This window comes from Squalius cephalus, assembly GCF_949319135.1.
Source record: "Squalius cephalus genome assembly, chromosome: 2".
NCBI lineage: Eukaryota > Metazoa > Chordata > Actinopteri > Cypriniformes > Leuciscidae > Squalius > Squalius cephalus.
In genome coordinates this window covers 21,504,130-21,523,323 of record NC_137123.1, presented here as the reverse complement: position 1 = coordinate 21,523,323, position 19,194 = coordinate 21,504,130, and the positions used below count along the sequence as shown (strand labels likewise).

Genomic DNA, 19,194 nt, shown 5'->3' with positions numbered 1-19,194 from the left:
AATACCGTGACCGTCAACGGTATCAAACGGAATAGGTCTATCTATCAACAAACAAAACTATGGATGTAACTCTGATATTCTGCAGATATTGCCTCGAGGGTAGGCCTACAGTAAGTAAGTAGCCTAAATGATGAGAGAATTTTCATTTCAGGTGATATTTCAGCATAAGAATAAATATTTGACCAGTAGCCTATACTATACGATTTTAACATGAAAACGAAGCCTTTGATGTGTATGAGACTGATGTGCCACAACAGAAGGACTGGTTAGGCACATATTGTTCTGTGCAGCTTTTGAGAAAAATTGCCAGTTGTATTTTTTAGGCATTGTACTGGACCATAGAGTGATATTTGAAGATATGTGAAAATTTTAAATTATTTCTAATTGTTTGTAAACGTTGTCATAACCGTCACAGGTAGGATAATAGGTTTGATTAGGGAAATAAAGCATGATACACGTATTTTTGTCCATTAGGGGGCAGCCTTAAGCAGGCTTAACCATCTTGTCAAATGACTAAATCCAGATGGAAATAAGTGTGTTAACTGTGGGTCTCAGAAACATGTAGGCTACCCTTAACCATGAGGGGAGATCTTCATCCTCCTCTCAACTTTAGAGAAAATCATCAAAGAAACCTTTCATCCTTCGTCAGCACACCTCTGATCTCAGGCATATCAAGTAGACCCACTACTGTTACAACCCACCTTTAACGTCTGATTCAGGGTCAGGTTGCCATCATGGTTCATACGGAATATTTTCAGACTTTGATTCCTGGTCAGATTCTGTGAGTTAGTGATCACTTTATAGGAAGTCCAGTTGACTTGACATTGTTTTATATTATAGAAGTGTAAAATTATATGCACTTGAAGATCAATTGATCAAGAGTGACATAAATAATTAACTATATTTGAACAAAGAGGGCACAGAATAGACACCAATCGCTGAAATGCATCTGCAAAGTTTATTGACAGTCATCTTTGACTCAGACAAAACAAATCTTCATAAACTGATCACAGACATTAGGAAGAAAAGAAAAAAAATCAGACATGGGTTTGAGTCAAAAATCGAATGCCACAGTAAGCCGAGCCATTTCTTGTGACTAAATCACTACTGACCTCATCGACTCTATGAATTAATGATTCATTTAACACAGCCCTTGAATGAACCCTGGGAAAGGGGAATCTAACATTTTTTGATTCATTATTAGTTTGGTCCCACTGTTCACCAATGGGTAATGAGTGAACGAAACACACTGGCCATAAATGCCGAAAAAAGGAAACAAAAAAAGCAATTCCAAGATAAAAAAAGTTGTCATCAATATTGAAAAAAATATTCAGATTTGATCAGCATTATTTAAGGTTGGGGTGATAATTTATGCAATCCCTGATCCCATTTCTGGTTACTTCACAAAACATCAAACTTTATTTTTCTGAAACAAACAGAAAAATTGGGCAATGTGCGAATATGGCTGTTTTCATTATTTCTAGCTTTGATTTAACAAATAATTCTAAAAGAGGAAAGCTAAATAAGGTAAATGACATTTACCACAGATTCTGCAACAGACATCAGTTTCAACACATCATACTCTAAATAAAGTACATTACAGGGTCGACAACAATCAAAAGCAAATCCAACAGTGGCGCGTCAGTAAGGACTGTGTGTCCCTCTGTAGGTCCTCAGAAAAACAAGGTGGGAGTAGCGATTTCATACAAGCATTAAATGATAGAAATGTGGTGTAAGATTAGTACACTTATTCAAACAGGATTAGCTTCATTTTGTCCAAATATCAACATAAAGATGATGTCCAAAAAAAAACATTTACAATCAAATTTTATAAAGTGACAAACACAAATATTGCCCTTATATTAACACCCTAAACTGTGCAAAAGACATCATTAGATAAAACTAGGGTGAAAGAAAAAGAAAAAATTGGGGGGGAATATTGATGATCTTATAAAGTGACTAAAATTGACAGAAAAAGTGCCAGAAAAACTCAGAAATATTAGGCCTTCAGGACATTTTCAGAACTGGATCATTCAATTTCACCATAAATAGACAAAATACATAGCCAATGAAATCATAAAACCTGATATCAAAGGAAGTGTACATAATCTTTAGTTTATCCTGCTCCCAACATAAAGTTGGTTCTGATTGTTTACTGCTAAGCCCCTGATTTGTGTACTGTTCAGTATAGCATGAATACAAGAAAGCCAGCACAAAATTCAAGAAATACATTGCTCTATAAACCACAGAGGATTGACAAGCAAAACTGTACAATCATAAACTTCGGTCCAATAATTCAAAAAAGAGAAAAACAAAATAATAAAAACAAAGCGCTATAGAAACACCTCAGATACAGCTATTGTAATAGGTTCCTCTAATTAACATAAATTAACATTCAAAAGTGAATCACCACTTCAAACGATAGAGTAAAACTCTTAAGAGAATATCCCGTCGAGGGCGACAGGGTATTTTCTCGACACGGTGTTAGCATTGCCTGTAGGAGAGCTGGCTAATACTAATAGCAGCATGGATTTAAGCGCCAGCCGTCACGATCGCTTTACACAAGCTAACTGGCTAGTTATGAACAATATTAACCTGCAGTCAATCACTGATATTTCTCTTGAGCTGCTTTAACATCCATACGTACACACAAATGCACATTATCGAGTCCTCTTTTGCTTATTTGCCATGAATTGCAAAATGTGATCTGGAGATCTAAAAAAGGCTGTTCCAGCATTTAATGTGGATCACGGGATGAGTGACGTTCATAGGAGATCTAGAACCAAAAATTGGAACTGCTGAACCTTACCAATCTTATAAAACATGGTCATGCCACATTTCTAAATTGTTCAAGATCATTAACTCTTTCCCCGCCATTGTCGGAATTTTCCATCATTTATTATGAGACAAAGCTTTCCCCGTCACTCACTGACTTCTCCGCCATTTATGAGACGACGGAATTTTCCGTCATTTATGAGACAGCGCTTCCCTTGCCATTGAAAAAAGCGTTGCTTATGCACGTTGTAGTCTTTGTAAAAAACGTGATTTTCTCAGCTTTTTGTTCAAAATGTTGCTTTTTTTAATGAAACTTACCCACAATTCAAGCGTTGATAAAAAAAAAGAATGCATGAAGCTAGAAAACGGTTTTTTTTCTTCTTTTCTTTCTTTTGAAATATTGCATATTCAGATACTCATCCAACAAAACATTCTGGTGGCCATGACATTTTTGTGAAAATGATCAAAAACGCTGGCGGGGGAAAGAGTTGAGAAGTTTTGCATGAAGAAAATAAGCCTATTATAAGACGATTAATATTTTTGGCATATTTCACCCCAATTTTCATGACAATTGGGGTGAAATATGCCACGGACATTTTCTTGACGTGTTTCGTGACATTCATTTATGCGGCTCTTCAGATATCAAGATATATCAGGTTCAAAGTGAGATAAAATTCACCTTAGATGTCCTCCTGTTTCCAAGAACATATCCACTCAACTATATCCTACAGCAATACTTTCTATAAATTAATTATCCTTCAGTAACCTCAATAAGGTTTTCAGACAAAGTTTGTAAAGGTCCAAATGAGAAGTCTGCTGTCAAATGTTACTTTTAACATGACTGTGGCCTTGGATGGCAAATCTTGATAATATCTTTGACCCTGCTTTTGTCTTTCTCAGCACCAGCAGGGACACTGAGCCAATCAATTTGTTATTTCATCAGTGGCCTGCGCTCACTATTATCCCCATACACACCATTTCTGGCCTACAGAAACTCTACTGTGGGGGGGCTGGGAGAAATCTGGATTAACTGTGCAAATCAAATATCCTCTGACCACAAATGACTCTTTCATTGGTTAATGCCTGAAGGCTGTTTTCATTCTTTCTAGATTTTGCTCTCCATGGCAACATTGCAATTGCTTGAGCAGAAAACCCAAAGCTTGCGTGTTCGGATCGACAGTCGAGAACAAGTTCACAGTAAATCAAGGATTGATTAGGCCAACATGTTTTAGGGCCGTGAAGTGAGGTGCTCTATTTAAACCACACTTCTCCGTGGCAATCACATTTCCCAGCACCGTTAGATGAATTAAAATATCCAATATTAGTCTTCTTTTGTCCAGAAATGAGTTGTTATATAACAATCTGCCACATGACTCATTGGTTAATCATTCCTGTGTATTGTTATAACAAATGATTTCTCTTTAATTCCACCAACGTCCTGCTTGTTGAACACACGCATAAGCAAAATTATAGCAGACCGGTTAGCTGATTTGACCTGCTACCTACCAAAGCTTCAGATTACATTACAAAACACATGATCAAATGCTCATCAATGCACAAAGACCTCCAGATCAACTCACTTTAGAGCACATAATAAGGACAAGCTGTCGGTTACACAACTAGCATGAAATGTGAGGTATGAAAAAAAGCACTGTACCTTTATATCTGTATTCCTATCTCTGTCTCAGCCCAGCACAGACAAAAATTGTGAAACACTGAGACATTTTTGTATGAATTTCATCAGTGAAAGTGCCTTAGCTGGTCTGACTAGCTCTGAGGACAGCAGAAAAAATAATAAGAGACTGTAACACTCTATTGAATATGATTCCAGCTTTTAAGGATGCTATGAATAAGATTACTGCAGTCTATTATGGCTCACCGAGAGTAAAAGAAATGCGAGATGTGCATCCTTGAATAACTCCTGTAATCACCTGAAATGTCCTGAATTTGATGAGAAACTGCCCATGATTTTTTGTCTTACATCAGTTGAAAAGCCAGATGCTCCTGAAGATCAGCAGCGTCACTGGTAACCATAGCAACAGAGACTTGAGCATGAAATACAAAAGACCTTTGCGAATGGATGCCTGAGCCTTGAAGGTTCGAGGGTTCAAAAGTCATCGCCGTGGGAACGGAGACCCATGCAGTGCCAGAGAAAGTCCCTGAACTGTGACACCAACCCTTTCTTGAAACAGAGATCTATTAGAGATCCTTAATGGCCCTTATGTGACTTGGGTTTGGGGGGGGTATGGGCCCCCCCTAAGTGCTCCGGTAGGTCTTTATAATGTCTTTGATAGCTCTCCTACAGATAGGACAGCTAGCGTTGGCCATTTTTTTGAGGCGGAGGCCACAGGTGTAGCAGAGACACATGTGTCCGCAGGCGTAGATGACGGTGTCCACTGTGTTTTCATAGCAGATAGAGCACTCGTCCGGCCATGAGCCTGAGGCAGATGGGAAAGTGGGTGATTTGGGGAGACTGACGGGCGAGTTGGGTGTCGTTCCTGTGACAGAGAAAGACATGAAAAGAATGGATTACCATTTATACATTTTTAATTAGTAGTTGCTCCAGGTAATTAGTTCACATCAAGCCAAAAAAGGATGCAACTGTGTCATAAAAGTGGTCATATGAATATATGTATGAGTATAATCAATGTCTTCTGAAGCTATAAGAAAGTTTGTGTGAGAAACAGATCAAAATACAATGCACTTTTTTACGCCAAAAATCCTATCAGTTGATAATAAAAATGTACAAATTCATTTTTTCAGGAAATCCTGAAATATGAGAAACATGCAGACCTTCAGTGGAGCTGCAGAAGGCAGCAGAACAGCCGTGTTCATTTAAGATGGGCTCTGGGCTTCCACCACACAGGCCTGAGGGTGAGAGGGGCGAGGCAGAGGGCGAGCCAGGGCTGGACGGGTCACGAGCATCGCCCAAGAAAGTGGAGCCTGAATATGCACATGGTAGATAAAAACAGGTGACAGACTTTTTAATATGATTCCTTTCAGTTCTACAAATAATGGATTCTGCACACAAGAACAAAATATTTGATGACTTTCATGACAAACATTCCACACTTCACTCATTAGATCTTTCCCTGAAGCCCTAATTTTCGCAATCCTGTACTGTTAAATATGACTGCAGACCTGTGCTTTCTGACTCCCAGATATTGTGTAAAACCAATTGGATCAGAGATTGAAACATTTTGTGTGTAATATACATCACACAGTAAGTGAACATAGTTACCGCCTCAGACTGAGACACTTTTTTTAGTGCAAACCGTAGGAGACATTGAGCTGTAGTCTATATCATAAACTTATCAAGGAAGCTGGTATTGTAACTGTGTCTTCGCAGAACAACATTGTATTTGCTGTATTTGTGGATGTTATGGGGGTGTTTGTTTCACTAATCTCAGTACATTGTTCTGGCTGTTGGAGCTTCAGGACGAAATCTAAATCTGACACCTTTAAAGATCATGCTGGCCTGAGATTCGTTAACAGATCCGACACTCAAGCGACCAAAAAGGGAAGCCACCTCTCTTTAGCAAGAATTTTAACTAGCAGACCTAATCTATACAGCTTGAATAGAATATAACAGTAATTCTCTCACTGACCGAATCATTTGGAGCAGTTATTGACTTATTCACTGAACCACAAATAAATTCAGCCTATTTACTGATAGGTTGTTCATATAACAAATTATACATATTGGGTTTTGGTATTTTAATATGAAAAAAAAACACATAAATATCTGTTGATAAGGATTGTTTTAGAATATATAATTATATATGGTGTATATGACCATGCATATTTGAGGGGTGGTGGTCTGTTCTTATTGAATTATTAAAATAATTATTAAGGAAACCATTAATTGGAATCTGAATCGGAACCAGACTTAATTTCCAACCTTTATAATAGCCATGGTAAGATTTCAGGGCCTTTTAAAGTAGAGCTGAGATTGAATTAAATTGAGCTGACCTCATTTCTAGTATGCTGGATCTTCTGATATATATATATACGTGTGTGTGCATATGAGAGGGAGAATTGGCTGAAATAAAATGCTATGCTGACCTAAAACCCATGAACATACTCGCTCTGAGGTTAGCCTATATATGCGTGCAGTGTGCTTTTACTCTATGACAGTATTAGAGTTAATAACATTAGGAGTCGGTGGGATTCCCCAAGGTTCTGTCTTGGGTCCGTCAGTGGTGTAAATTATACATGTGTGTTTTCTTTGCTCACATGTTTGCATACAGTATGCAAGTCCTACAGTGTGATCCTCGATTAAGATGGAGTCAGGGTGAGGGGTTATATATGAGATGGGGTCCACAGAGCCTGATCCTTTGTGAGCCTGACATGCCATTCCACCTTCCTGTCATTCCACACATAGATGCATCATAAATCCCCTTCACCAGGCCTCAGCAACTGGCCCTGGATCACAAGGGCCAGGCCTCTTCAAGAGCATCTCTACTAGATTAACAGAGACACAAGTACAGCTGAGTCTCTCTAACCTCCACCCGTAGAGGGAAAGACTTAAAAAAAAAAGCTATTAGAGAAAGTCAGCCCTCTTTAAAGCCCTTTGCTATGTGTAAAATGAGCACTATGTGTCAACATGGCAGAAAGTCTTTTCTATATTTTGAATACCAAAGAGGTACTGACTAAACCAGCTTGCGTGGTATAAACAGTCACATCGTTTGTCTGTCAAATAGCTTAGTTTATTCTTAAGTAAAGGTGTGAGCTGTGTCCTACATCAGGGGGTCTCGAAATGAAATTACTGGTGGCAGTGCACTGTATTCAGTATGTAAGTGGTTTGATTGAGAAAAATGAACAGACGTTAATTAAATGTCACTTTTAGTCAGGTTCACACATTCACACTGAAGTAGCCTACATTTCATATGTGTATACACTACCATTCAAAATTTGGGGATATATATCTATCACGCGTTAAGTGATCAATTAGCTAGCAGACACACCTTGATAAACTGTGGATGGAGAGAGTCAAGAAGGAAAAGTGTTTGTATTGAGTCTATTATAGACGTGTTTGTGCATTTCATTTTTTGGCACTAGATTTAATTACTGTGCTTGCAGGGCAGTGAAATTTAACAGACAGTAACCTGTATGCATACTAACAGTCACTATTCACATGCTGAATTGCAATGGGTTCCTGGGTCTTCCTTGGATTTATTTGCATTCTGAATTGTGTGGTCTTAAAAATATATAAATGTATCTTTACTACACGGCTCTCTGGTATACTTGATTCTTCTTGATCAATCATAACATTAAGCATACAGTAGTTTTATTATTGTCTATATGGCAACACAGGGGTTGCTACTTTCATATCTCTAGTATCCTTCCACTGGCTTGTTTTTTTTTTTTTTTTAATTACTGTTACTAATTGATGGCATTTTGTGAATCAAAATGATGATCTACTTGCAGATTAGTAATGCTTGTAATATCTTTATTTACACGGAACCAAATTCTAAAACCTAAGCTGACATAAAACTAGGCTATTCTTTTGCAGCATTGCAAGCTCTGGTATTTCTTTCAGATTTCCTCATATTTCACGTCTTTTATTCTATATTCCTGCTGCCGTTACTGTTGAATAAGCACAATGAGAGAGCACAACTAAATTGTTATTACAATGACATTTTGAACCTTGAATCTTGAAAGAACAAAAACATTATGCTAAGAGGGGAAATCGTAATGCGAAATGGAGAGAAGAGATGTAAACGAGAGAAATGTTCTCAAATGAATGCTCTCAAATGAAGTGTGAATCGCCCACTCTCCTCTTCACTTTCTCATTTCCTTTCCTTCGCCGCATGCTAATGAGATGGGGTGAGAGCGTGTGTGCAGCGTGAGGAGGGAGGGCAATGTGCTTCCGGCGACACAGACATCTTGGAAATTGCAGACAAAGCTAACGCAGGTCACACTCCTCCCACTCATGCTGTGCATATACAGTACTTTGTTTAGTTCAAACTTTACTAGGAGTGTGTCAGTCACAGGTGTGTGGGTGAGACCTGGAGCACTGTCTGGTGTTCTGAAAGGTTACTTGAGTGCTTCTGAATTGATTCAAATCAAATGAATTTTTAATTAATCTGTCAGACCTAGCAACAGCACAGTTTTGTAAAGTTTAACTTTAATTGTGAGGTGCTTTAAGGAATTAAAAAGCAAAGATTATCTTAAATGTATTTAAATAATTAAAAAAAAAAAAAATATATATATATATATATGGGAACCTTGGGTTTAATAAGCTGAGATGCATGAGCAAAAACTGTGTGAAACTGCATCACAACCCTATTTTATTTAGGACAAAATATGTAACTATAAATAAAAGGACAGGACTTGATGTCATATTACATAAAGCAAGAATTGATTTGTGAAAAGTGGCATTCCACACCTGAATGTGAATTTGCAGTCGCATTTTAAACACATTTTAAGCGCCTATTTCAGTTGGACTAAATGGGTCATTCTTTTGAAATTTTCATGTCAAAGCTGAAAACTGAAATCATACCAGTTTGTTTTGTGAAGGAATGCACGATATAAAAATTTTGGCTGATACCGATAACCGATAATTCTTTATATTTGAATGTCGGTAACCGATATATTGGCTGATAAATCTAAATCCAAATTTGTATATAACTTTTGAGAGCCTGATTACTAAACCAAATGTCTCACCATAAAAAAACTATGTCCCAAGCACACAATTATAATGTTCTTATTATAATTTTAGCCTATATGACAGACTTTGAATTGTATTTTCCTTTTTTGAAGTGATTCCAATTATATTTCACCAAATTCAAAACCATCATGGCGAACAGTGTGCATCTGTAGTGTCTCAGCTGAAGGAAATAATCCATTATTTATCAGCCAAATGAGACGATAATGATAACATTATATGAACATATAATCGGCCAATACCGATATGGTAGCCGATATATCCCTAGTTTTGTGGAAGTCGGACTAAGACATCTAGATAATGCAATGCATTGTAATATCATGCTTACCTAGAATCCTCAGCTGTGTGACAGCACCATGCAGTCCAAAGAACATCCAGAGTGGTCGTGAGTTGTCCACACACACCTGCATGCCCACATTGGTGCCATTATGACTCAGAATTACTTCCCCTTCCTGTGTGACCAGAAAGCCGAGTATATCGCCACTCTGCAAAGCACTAGGCACCCTGCACACCGCCCAGAACTCCTTACGGTCTACCAGCGCTTCAGGATTGTAAGGAAGGTCACTCGGGCGAAGCACTGCGGGGTCACATGATGTCACACCGTATGAAAGAGACCCAAAACGAGCAGGGCTGGACTTAATGACTTTGATGAAGATGGTTTCGCCAATTCGCAGCGGGCGATCCGTGAAGACCAGCGTGCGTTCTTCACGGTTGTGTTCGGATCGTGCCACGGTCTGTTCGTTAAGGGTTCTGATGTGGGCACCTCGAAGCTGGTGGAAACGTAGATCACATTCCAAGGTGTGAGGAAGCAGTGTTGACTGCTGGGAGTTCATGGAGTTTTGAGGAATGGGACAGGCAACGGGAGCGGGAGGGAGTCGAAGCCTGGCATCGTCTTGTTGCAGGTTAAGATCACATAGACTGACGGACAGGCGGGAGGTGTCTACTTCATGTCGTAAAGAGGTGGATCCACGTACTGTGGTGAAGGATCGTGGGCGGAGAAGGTCTGGAGGGACGACTTCACTGTCTGTGGGACAGAGGTGAGATGCACAGATTAGCTAATTGTTTTATATAGTATTGCCTTATGTAATGGTTAAACCTAGATAATTAACAAACATTAGGCAATTAATCAGCTTGGACAATATCACCGTCTATCACTGCGAGCCTAGTGCTCAATTCCGATTTATTGCTCAGATCAGATTTTTTTTGTATAGCTGTTCACATTGTTGTTTTAAAGGTCCCATGACATGAAATTTTCACTTTCTGAGGTTTTTTAACATTAATATGAGTTCCCCTAGCCTGTATATGGTCCCCAAGTTTCTAGAAATTTCAATCGGTGTAAATCGAGCTTTTGCTATCTTTCTCTGCCTTTGAGAAAATGGAAGCTCAATCGCGCTGATCTTGAATCTTCTCCTTGTGACGTTACAAGGAGGAATGTTACCTCCCCTATCTCTGCTTTGCCCGCCCAGAGAATATTTTCCGCCCATGAGAAAATGAGCTAGGAAGTAGGAACGCGCGCGCGCGATTTTAGTTTGTCTACGAGAGATATCATGGCTTTTGAGCGAGCGAAGCATAACAATTGCTCAATAATTGGATGTACAAATGAACACCGAAGGGTTAATACAGAGCTGGGCTTGCTAAACGTCTGAAACTGGATCACTCTCTTTGGCTCAGCTACACACCTCGGAACAGTAAGTCAACTAATGATATATAAGTGTGTTGCTTTACCGTTTATGGTTGCCTAGACTGTTACGCGTAGAATGTGGCTGTCACATTAGCTATGCAGCTATGCAGTTTATGTGTGTGAATACACACACTGTAACGCGAGTGTTGTACACTTCTTTGTTATTTGGATAACCGTTTTCCTGTTGGTTATACGGCGCGCGCGATATCCGCATTTCAAGATCGCAGAGCTTGATGATGTAATAGGGCTTGGGCGTCGTGACGTCATACTTGGCGTGGCGGCCATGTTGATGGCCTCGCGAATGTAAACATACAGCAAGTCAACGAGGAGCAGCAGAGTTGGGAGAAAGAAAAAAGATGTTAAAATCCCGAAAAGGATGTGGAATTTACGGGGATACGTTAAATAGGGAAGCAAGGGACCAGTATGTGGACAAAATCTGCAAAAAAAGTGTAGTTAGTAGCTGTCAACCCTCCCGTTTTTCCGGGTTTCTCACGTATTTGAGCTCTTTTCCCGCTGTCTTCCCGTTTTAGTATTTACCTATAAAATATCCCGAAAAATTACAATTTCAACATTCACCTTTATGTTACTATCCCTCTGCAAAACTGCAGCATTAACTAAGCGAGTTGTGAAGCTAGGTCTAACGTGACTTTGCTTACAGATTGGCGTGAAATCGTGCTCTCACAACAACCACGCTGTTATCTAAAAAAAAGGCCAATATCACGCTAAGGTTGCCTTCAAGTAAGCAAAACGATGCTTTGAAAACATCTGTTTCGCTGGAAGGGCAAGGGGGTAACAACAGGACAACAGTACAGAGACTGACAGGTCCGATGGAAGGGCTAACATTAATTATGATAGTAAGTTATTAAAATACGGGATATTTTACAGGAAAATTTGTCCACATAACTTACTGGTCCCTGGTTTCCCTATTTAACGTATCCCCGTAAATTCCACATCCTTTTCGGGATTTTAACGTCTTTTTTCTTTCTCCCAACTCTGCTTCTCCTCGTTCGACTTGCTGTATGTTTACATTCGCGAGGCCATCAACATGGCCGCCACGCCAAGTATGACGTCACGACGCCCAAGCCCTATTGTAATAAGATAAATTACAGATGTTACAGATCTCTCATGAAAAGGCAACAGTAGGTTAGCGTTAGCTACATGATAATAACTGTAAACCACCCGAATAAAGTACCGTATCCAGACATAATATTTTAAACTAACCATTCGGAAACGTCCTGCTGGAACCGCTGAGTTGTTGCTTCTCCATCCGGATCAGATTCTGGGTCAAACTGAAATGCTTGAAAGACTGCGTGTCTTCGTGCCATTGCTATATCCAACGTAAACATGCACGGACCGGTACCGTTGCGCAAGATGGTCAAGGCCACACCCACCCTCTACCTTGCGCCGCCTTTCTCCTCCTCATTAGCATTTAAAGCTACAGACACCGAAACGGCCTGTCTGAAGGAAGCTCATTCTGGGACTGGCTTGTAGTGGCTATAATTCTGCACCGAGGCTGAATTTTTGAAAAGAGATTTCAGATACAGTACTAGGGACCACTAAGGCCTATATTAAAGTCTACAAAAAGAATAAACTGGCTGAATAAACATAATTTTTATTCATATCTTGCACATCTACTGCAGTCAGATTCACCCGTGTTCACTCTGAAGGAATCACTCACATGGCTGGGCACTTGTAATGACACATCAAGGATGTTAAGAGGCTAAAAGCAGGTTTAAAACTTGCCCCATTGAAGTCAACAGGGTGCAAATTTTAAAAAGAGGATAACACGGTGTAGGCAACACCGATTTTTGTCATTGTTCTCTGTACTGACAGCACTCCACATTTACAAAAAAATGAGCTCAATGTTAAAATTGACCGGAGTTCTCCTTTAACAAATGAAACCTTTTTGTAAAGTGTTACAGAGTTTTATGAGTAAACATTTATGATATGATCCCTCATGTTTTGCTTGTATATAGAGTTGTCATTGAGTTCTGACACATCACTGTCCTTCCACTGACTACCTTTTGCAACTGTCTTGATAACGTCGGGTATGTAAAATCTTTGAAGTGACTCCCATGAGCGCAGAATTGTGACGGATGTTGCTCTAGAGTGACGAAAAAGTGGCATGCATTCTGATATGACTGTTCATACTGAGGTCGCATTGCAAAACATCTGACCTGTAACTGCAAGTTTATTGTTGTTCATCTTTTTTTTTTACATTTTAATTAAGATTGTTAACTAAATTGAAATAATTTTAAGAATTATTGGGGCCCCTCTTGCTGTTTGCTGAGGCCCCCTAGTGGCCCACAACCTCTAGCTTGAGAAGCAAGCTTGAGTTTTGGATGGTTTTCAGGCAATTGTCAACTGGGAGAACATCTGGACAACCAGTTGAACACCAGCTTGACCAGACTATTGCCAAAAAAATGCTTGCTACAAAGACTAGTAATACAACAAGCATAAAAAATAATTCAAAAATCTAACTTGAGTCCTAGTTACTGTTCACATCTCTGGACAGATAGTGTACAAAAAGCTACAGTTGTTTCCAAAATGGCTACCAAGGAGTGTCTCTTTACATTCTTTACCATTTATACCGGTTACTTAACCGGCTACCAGGAATAGAACTTTATAGTAATGTTATAGTAGGCTAGCATAGTACAGCAATCACAACATACCCTCTGCTCCTCACCCAACTGCCTAAAATAGCAAGAAATATGAATGAAATGCTGCGCTAGCAACATGCAATGCGTACACCAGATTTAATTCCCCATTCCTAGTAGCCTAAAATAGCATATTACAGTAGTTTAGAGGTAGGCTAGCTAAGCTTATCATAGCTCAGCACTCAAACAAGCTGAAGACTGTCGTGCCTCCTTTTGTAACAGATAGCCCCGCTGGAGTGTGCTCTGTATTTAGACCTCATCTGTGCAATCGAAGACAGTCAGACCCCAGACAAAAATATTAGCACTAAAATTGGCTGCCGGTGCTAATTAGCTCGTTAAAATTAGCCGTTTCTCCATAACATTGATAACTTTTTTTAAGAGAGGGAGAACATTGTTTAACCTACTCAGTGAAATGTATTTCAAATGTAAATCAGCATCAGAAATTTGCTTTTTCATTACAAAGCAAAAATATTTTTATGAGGAGGCCATTTTTTCCCCATAGGCATATAACAATATTGTACATATTTTACGAACATAGAGATGGTTAAACAGAGAAGGAAGCGACTTGAAGATGAAAAGAAGGTGGAGGTCAAGAAGTGTGATAGAGGAAGATAAAAGGAAAGTGAGAGACCTTTCCTCCAGAGGGCCTCTCTCTCCTTCTGCCTATATTTCTCTTCCTGTGTCTGACTTTATATATCCACATTGACCCACAGAGACTGTTGATTAGCTCCAGTCTCAGATAAACCCTGTTAGACACATTTGCTCTGTGTGTGTGTGTGTGTGTGTGTGTGTGTGTGTGTGTGTGTGTGTGGCTCAGCAAACAAAAGCGAAAGAGACAGATCAAGAAAAAATGATTTGTCAACCCCCCTATATTTAGCTTTATAAGGATGTAACTCATTTTCATCAGGATGAAAGACGGAGAGTGGTTGACTTAGAGATTAATCCCTAATATGCAAGGCTACTGTACAAACAGAATGAAGCCATTTTTGTTTCTCTGTTTCACAATAAAAGTCAACAAAGCCTTATTAACATGACTTGGGGGATAAAAACGGATTACAATATCATAAAAGCACTGAAATGCTTGTGTAGTACAGATTCCTTTTCTTGTGTTGGTTATAGGGTTCACTGTCCTTTCATGTAAGAATGTTAACACATAGGTCTTTTTTTTTTGTAAGTATTAGGCCTGCCTCCATTTTCTGATCTTCCTACTAACAATATCTGACTTGGATATTCATGGAAATAAGTATTCTGTTTAGCAGCTATCCCATTTAGCAGTGATAATCCCATAATCGGTTCTCAAATGACTCTCAGATATTACATCACTCTAAGATAAATGAATCTGAGTACATAGTCTTTGATTTGCTCACAGAAAATCTGCCTAGATGTTTTCAAATTCATTGAACTGCTGCATGAGGTGTCCCAACGCATGACTTAATTTTCCTTATTTAAAGACATTTTTCTAGGAGCTTCAAAGTGTCTTGGAAAGAAACAAGTGTGGTAGTCTGAGCTAATTAGTGAAATATTAAACACTCCAAAGGAGAGCATGGGGACGGCCCAGGGGCACTAACTTTATCACAACCACAAATTTATTAAAGTCATTTATGGGAAAGAAGGAAAAAAAAATCTCTGGAGATAATAAAGACATCATTAAAATGAGAGCTTCCTTGCCACCTTTGAGTAAAAGTACAATTTCCCAAATAACTTAAATGAAAATTATTTACTCGCCTCTATGTTGATCCAATTTTATGATTCCTTTCTCCAGTAGAGATGTGTTTTGAAAAATGTTCAAGCTGCTCTTTCTCATTTAGCAAAAGTATATGGTAATCAAAAAGCCCTCTGCCGTAGCTCTCAAATCTTATTCTCGATTGCACATGTTCAAACTTGCCACATAAAGGATTTGGCATAATGACTGATAAACCACTTTTATGGTGCTTTTTTATCCACCAGGAAGCCTAACAGCCCCGGTAAATGTATGCTTTCATTTTATGATTTTTTTTTTTTTTTCATTGGGGTTTGGGTGATTATATGATGGCAGAATTTCATTTCTGGATGAACTAACACCTAAATGCATGGTTAAAATCCACATGCATCTAAACCCACCCAGTTGGATTGGGCAGAGAACGGGATAATGACATCACCGCAGGGGGTCTGGCTGGAGTGTGTCTCAGATCAAGTTCATTAGAGTAAAGCCATGCTGTAAACAGGATTCATGCAGGCTTCAGTGGCCAACCTCCCTAGTACTAACACAAACCTAAAATCTAGTTTGAATAGACAGGACGCTTCTCTCTGGACAAATCAATTAAGAGGAAAATGGAAGTGGACAGGAATACAAGCAATGAGCAAAAATTGTATTGAATGCCTCTGGGTGGGTGTTATCCAGCTATTCTTACTGTATGTTGTTCATCCCTGTCTCTCTCTCTCTCGCCATCTCATCCCTGTCTCTTCATGTTCCTATCTTTTTTCTTTTTTCTATCTTTTGTCTCAGGATTCTGACTGAAAACAGATGTGCAAAATAGACAAACAGAAAGGCAGTGATATTATCAGTTTTACAGTAGCCGCGTTTCCATTACCCTTCAAATTGCGCAAATTGAAATTGCGAATTGAAAATACGCTCAATGGAAACACGTCAATTTCGCAAAAACTCCCATTTATCGCAAAAAAGTTTTTGCGCTCACATGAGGTGGTTTTTCAGGCAATTCAAAAAAGGAATATTTCGCAAAACGGCAATGGAAACAGTTTTTGCGCATTTACAGGTCAGCTGACTTAGAAGGCGCGGTGTGTTTGGGCAAAATACGAGAGTTCTTGAGAAGAAAGAATGACAGAAATACTGGATTCTAAACCTCAAAGAAATGCCACAATCAAGACCTCGGAGCAGAAATGAGGGAGAAACACCCAAAAACTCCTCATATGTGCCGCTCACAGTTTAAGGGTCTTTCCTTGCCTACGCCTACGTTTCCTTCCATTAATAATAATAATAATAACGTCTAGTGCGGTACGTGGCTGTGATATATACATAAACTTACCAATGTCCGTTGCCATGATTTTTGGAATGACTTATCGCGAGAGGAAAAAATGACGTTTTAGTCGGATAACATCGGTTAATGGAAACGGCGTAATTTCGCAATAGTTTTTTGTCGATATTTAGAAAAAAACGCAAACGTTTTGTGCAAATCTTTAATGGAAACGCGCCTAGTGACAAAGGCTAGATTCACACTTGTAGCCGCGTTTCCATTACCCTACAAATTGCGCAAATTGAAATTGCGAATTGAAAATACGCCCAATGGAAACACGTCAATTTATTAGCCGCGTTTCCATTACAGATTTGCGCAAATGTTTTGCGCTATTATCTAAATATCGATAAAAAACTATTGCGAAATGACGGCGTTTCCATTAACCGATGTTATGCGACTAAAACGTCCTTTTTTCTCTCGCGATAAGTCATTCCAAAAATCACGGCAACTGACGTTGGTTTATAACATATCACAGCCAACGCATTAGACATTATTATTATTAATGGAAGGAGTACGTGGCGTGTTATCCAAGCATCAGGGAAAGACCCTTATAATGCGAACGACACATGGAGTTTCTGGGTGTTTCGCCCTCATTTCTGCTCCGAGGTTTTGATTGTGGCATTTCTTTGAGATTTAGAATCCAGTATTCCTATAGTCTAATTATTTATTTATTTTTTAATGAATTTAATAAAGAACTCTGTCTCGTATTCTGTCCAAACGATCCATGTAGGCTATTTTGTGTCCATTCGTTTTTCCTTTTTTAACCCGTAGTTGAAAAACGAAAAATGAACGGTTGTTGTCTTTTTAAAACGCAAAGTTGAACACCAAAATTTTAATTTGAACTGGCTACACCAACTGCTGCGCAAAAAAAAGTAAATATCGAAGAATTTTCAGATTTTTGTTTATGAATTTTTGCCCCTTTATTAAACATTTAAAATAGTCACAAATTAATATGGAAAACATCTCGATTTTACTGGTTTTCTAAGGCCAAATTAGAACCTGGAATTGATGTTTTCCCGCAGTGCTGAATGAGAAGAGCCATTAATATTATTAATAAACTATTGTTTTGGCTAAAATCACATCTCCATCTCCGCTGTTAAGCAGATGCGCTTTTAGAGAGAAATGCACCTTTCATACGAATTACAAAATCAGAAGGTATTAGCTTTCGATTCGAATTTGTTCGTTTTAAAGTGGACATTTCAAGCTTTAGCCTATATTTTGTTTCAGTTCTCGCGCTCCAGTTTACGGAGATCATGAAAGTGCGTCTGATTGTTTTCTTTTACTTTACAAAAGCACAACGTTTTATTTTGTTATTGTGAGTTTACACAAATAAAAGTAGTTGAGAATAATGTATTATTATTTTCTGTATGGCCAGAAATGATAGAGTATTTTTAAGTTGTTTCCACTGTTGAAAGGAAAATGCAAGTGTTCACGCCCGCGCCTCTGTGCCATGCAGTGCGCGCTCCTCACGCTTTGTTCTTTTTTTGCATAAAAGCGTCTTCTAAATATAGCCTATTAAATGTTAAAATAAAATAATATAAAATAATTATTAGGCCTATTTGCGTAGCTATACATGGACCTCAAACACACCGCGTCTTCTAAGTCAGGTGACTGTAAATGCGCAAAAACTGTTTCCATTGCAGTTTTGCGAAATATTCCTTTTTCGAATTGCCTGAAAAACCACCTCATGAGAGCGTAAAAACTTTTTTGCGATAAACGGGAGTTTTTGCGAAATTGACGTGTTTCCATTGAGCGTATTTTTAATTCGCAATTTCAATTTGCGCAATTTGAAGGGTAATGGAAACGCGGCTAATTTCGCAAAAACTTCCATTTATCGCAAAAAAGTTTTTACGCTCACATGAGGTGGTTTTTCAGGCAATTCGAAAAAGAAATATTTCGCAAAACTGCAATGGAAACAGTTTTTGCGCATTTACAGGTCACCTGACGTAGATGACGCGGTATGTTTGGACAGAATACGAGACAGAGTTCTTTATTAAATTCATATAAGACAAAAGAATTACAGGAATAATGGATTCTAAACCTCAAATAAATGCCACAATCAAGACCTCGAAGCAGATATGAGGGAGAAACACCCAGAAACACCTCATATGTGCCTCTCACAAGTAGTCGTTCCTTACCATTAATGCTTTGAAAACACACACATACATCTCCTTCAGTTAATAATAATGGCTAGTGCAGTGGCTGGGATATAGTACATAAACCTACCAACGTCCGTTGCCATGGTTTTTGGAATGATTTTACTTATCGCGAGAGGAAAAAATAAACTTTTAGTCGCATAACATCGGTTAATGGAAACGCCGTCATTTCGTAATAGTTTTTGGTCGACATTTAGAAAAACTCGCAAAATGTTTTCGCAAATCTGTCATGGAAACGCGCCTT

At 38.7% G+C, this 19,194-nt stretch overlaps 1 protein-coding gene across 2 annotated transcripts in view; it reads right to left on the bottom strand.

The window, feature by feature from the left end:
* Window positions 1-942: 942 nt before the first annotated feature.
* The window catches only part of neurl1aa (neuralized E3 ubiquitin protein ligase 1Aa), an 80,010-nt gene continuing 61,758 nt past the window's right edge, over window positions 943-19,194 (bottom strand). For both annotated transcript variants that reach the window (XM_079864643.1, XM_079864644.1), the window contains exons 4-6: window positions 9,774-10,469; window positions 5,569-5,718; window positions 943-5,273 (exon numbers count right to left, since the gene is read on the bottom strand). In XM_079864643.1, the coding sequence (XP_079720769.1) occupies window positions 5,032-5,273; window positions 5,569-5,718; window positions 9,774-10,469 (1,088 nt within the window). In that variant the 3' untranslated portion in view covers window positions 943-5,031. The remainder of the gene's footprint in view (window positions 5,274-5,568; window positions 5,719-9,773; window positions 10,470-19,194) is intronic.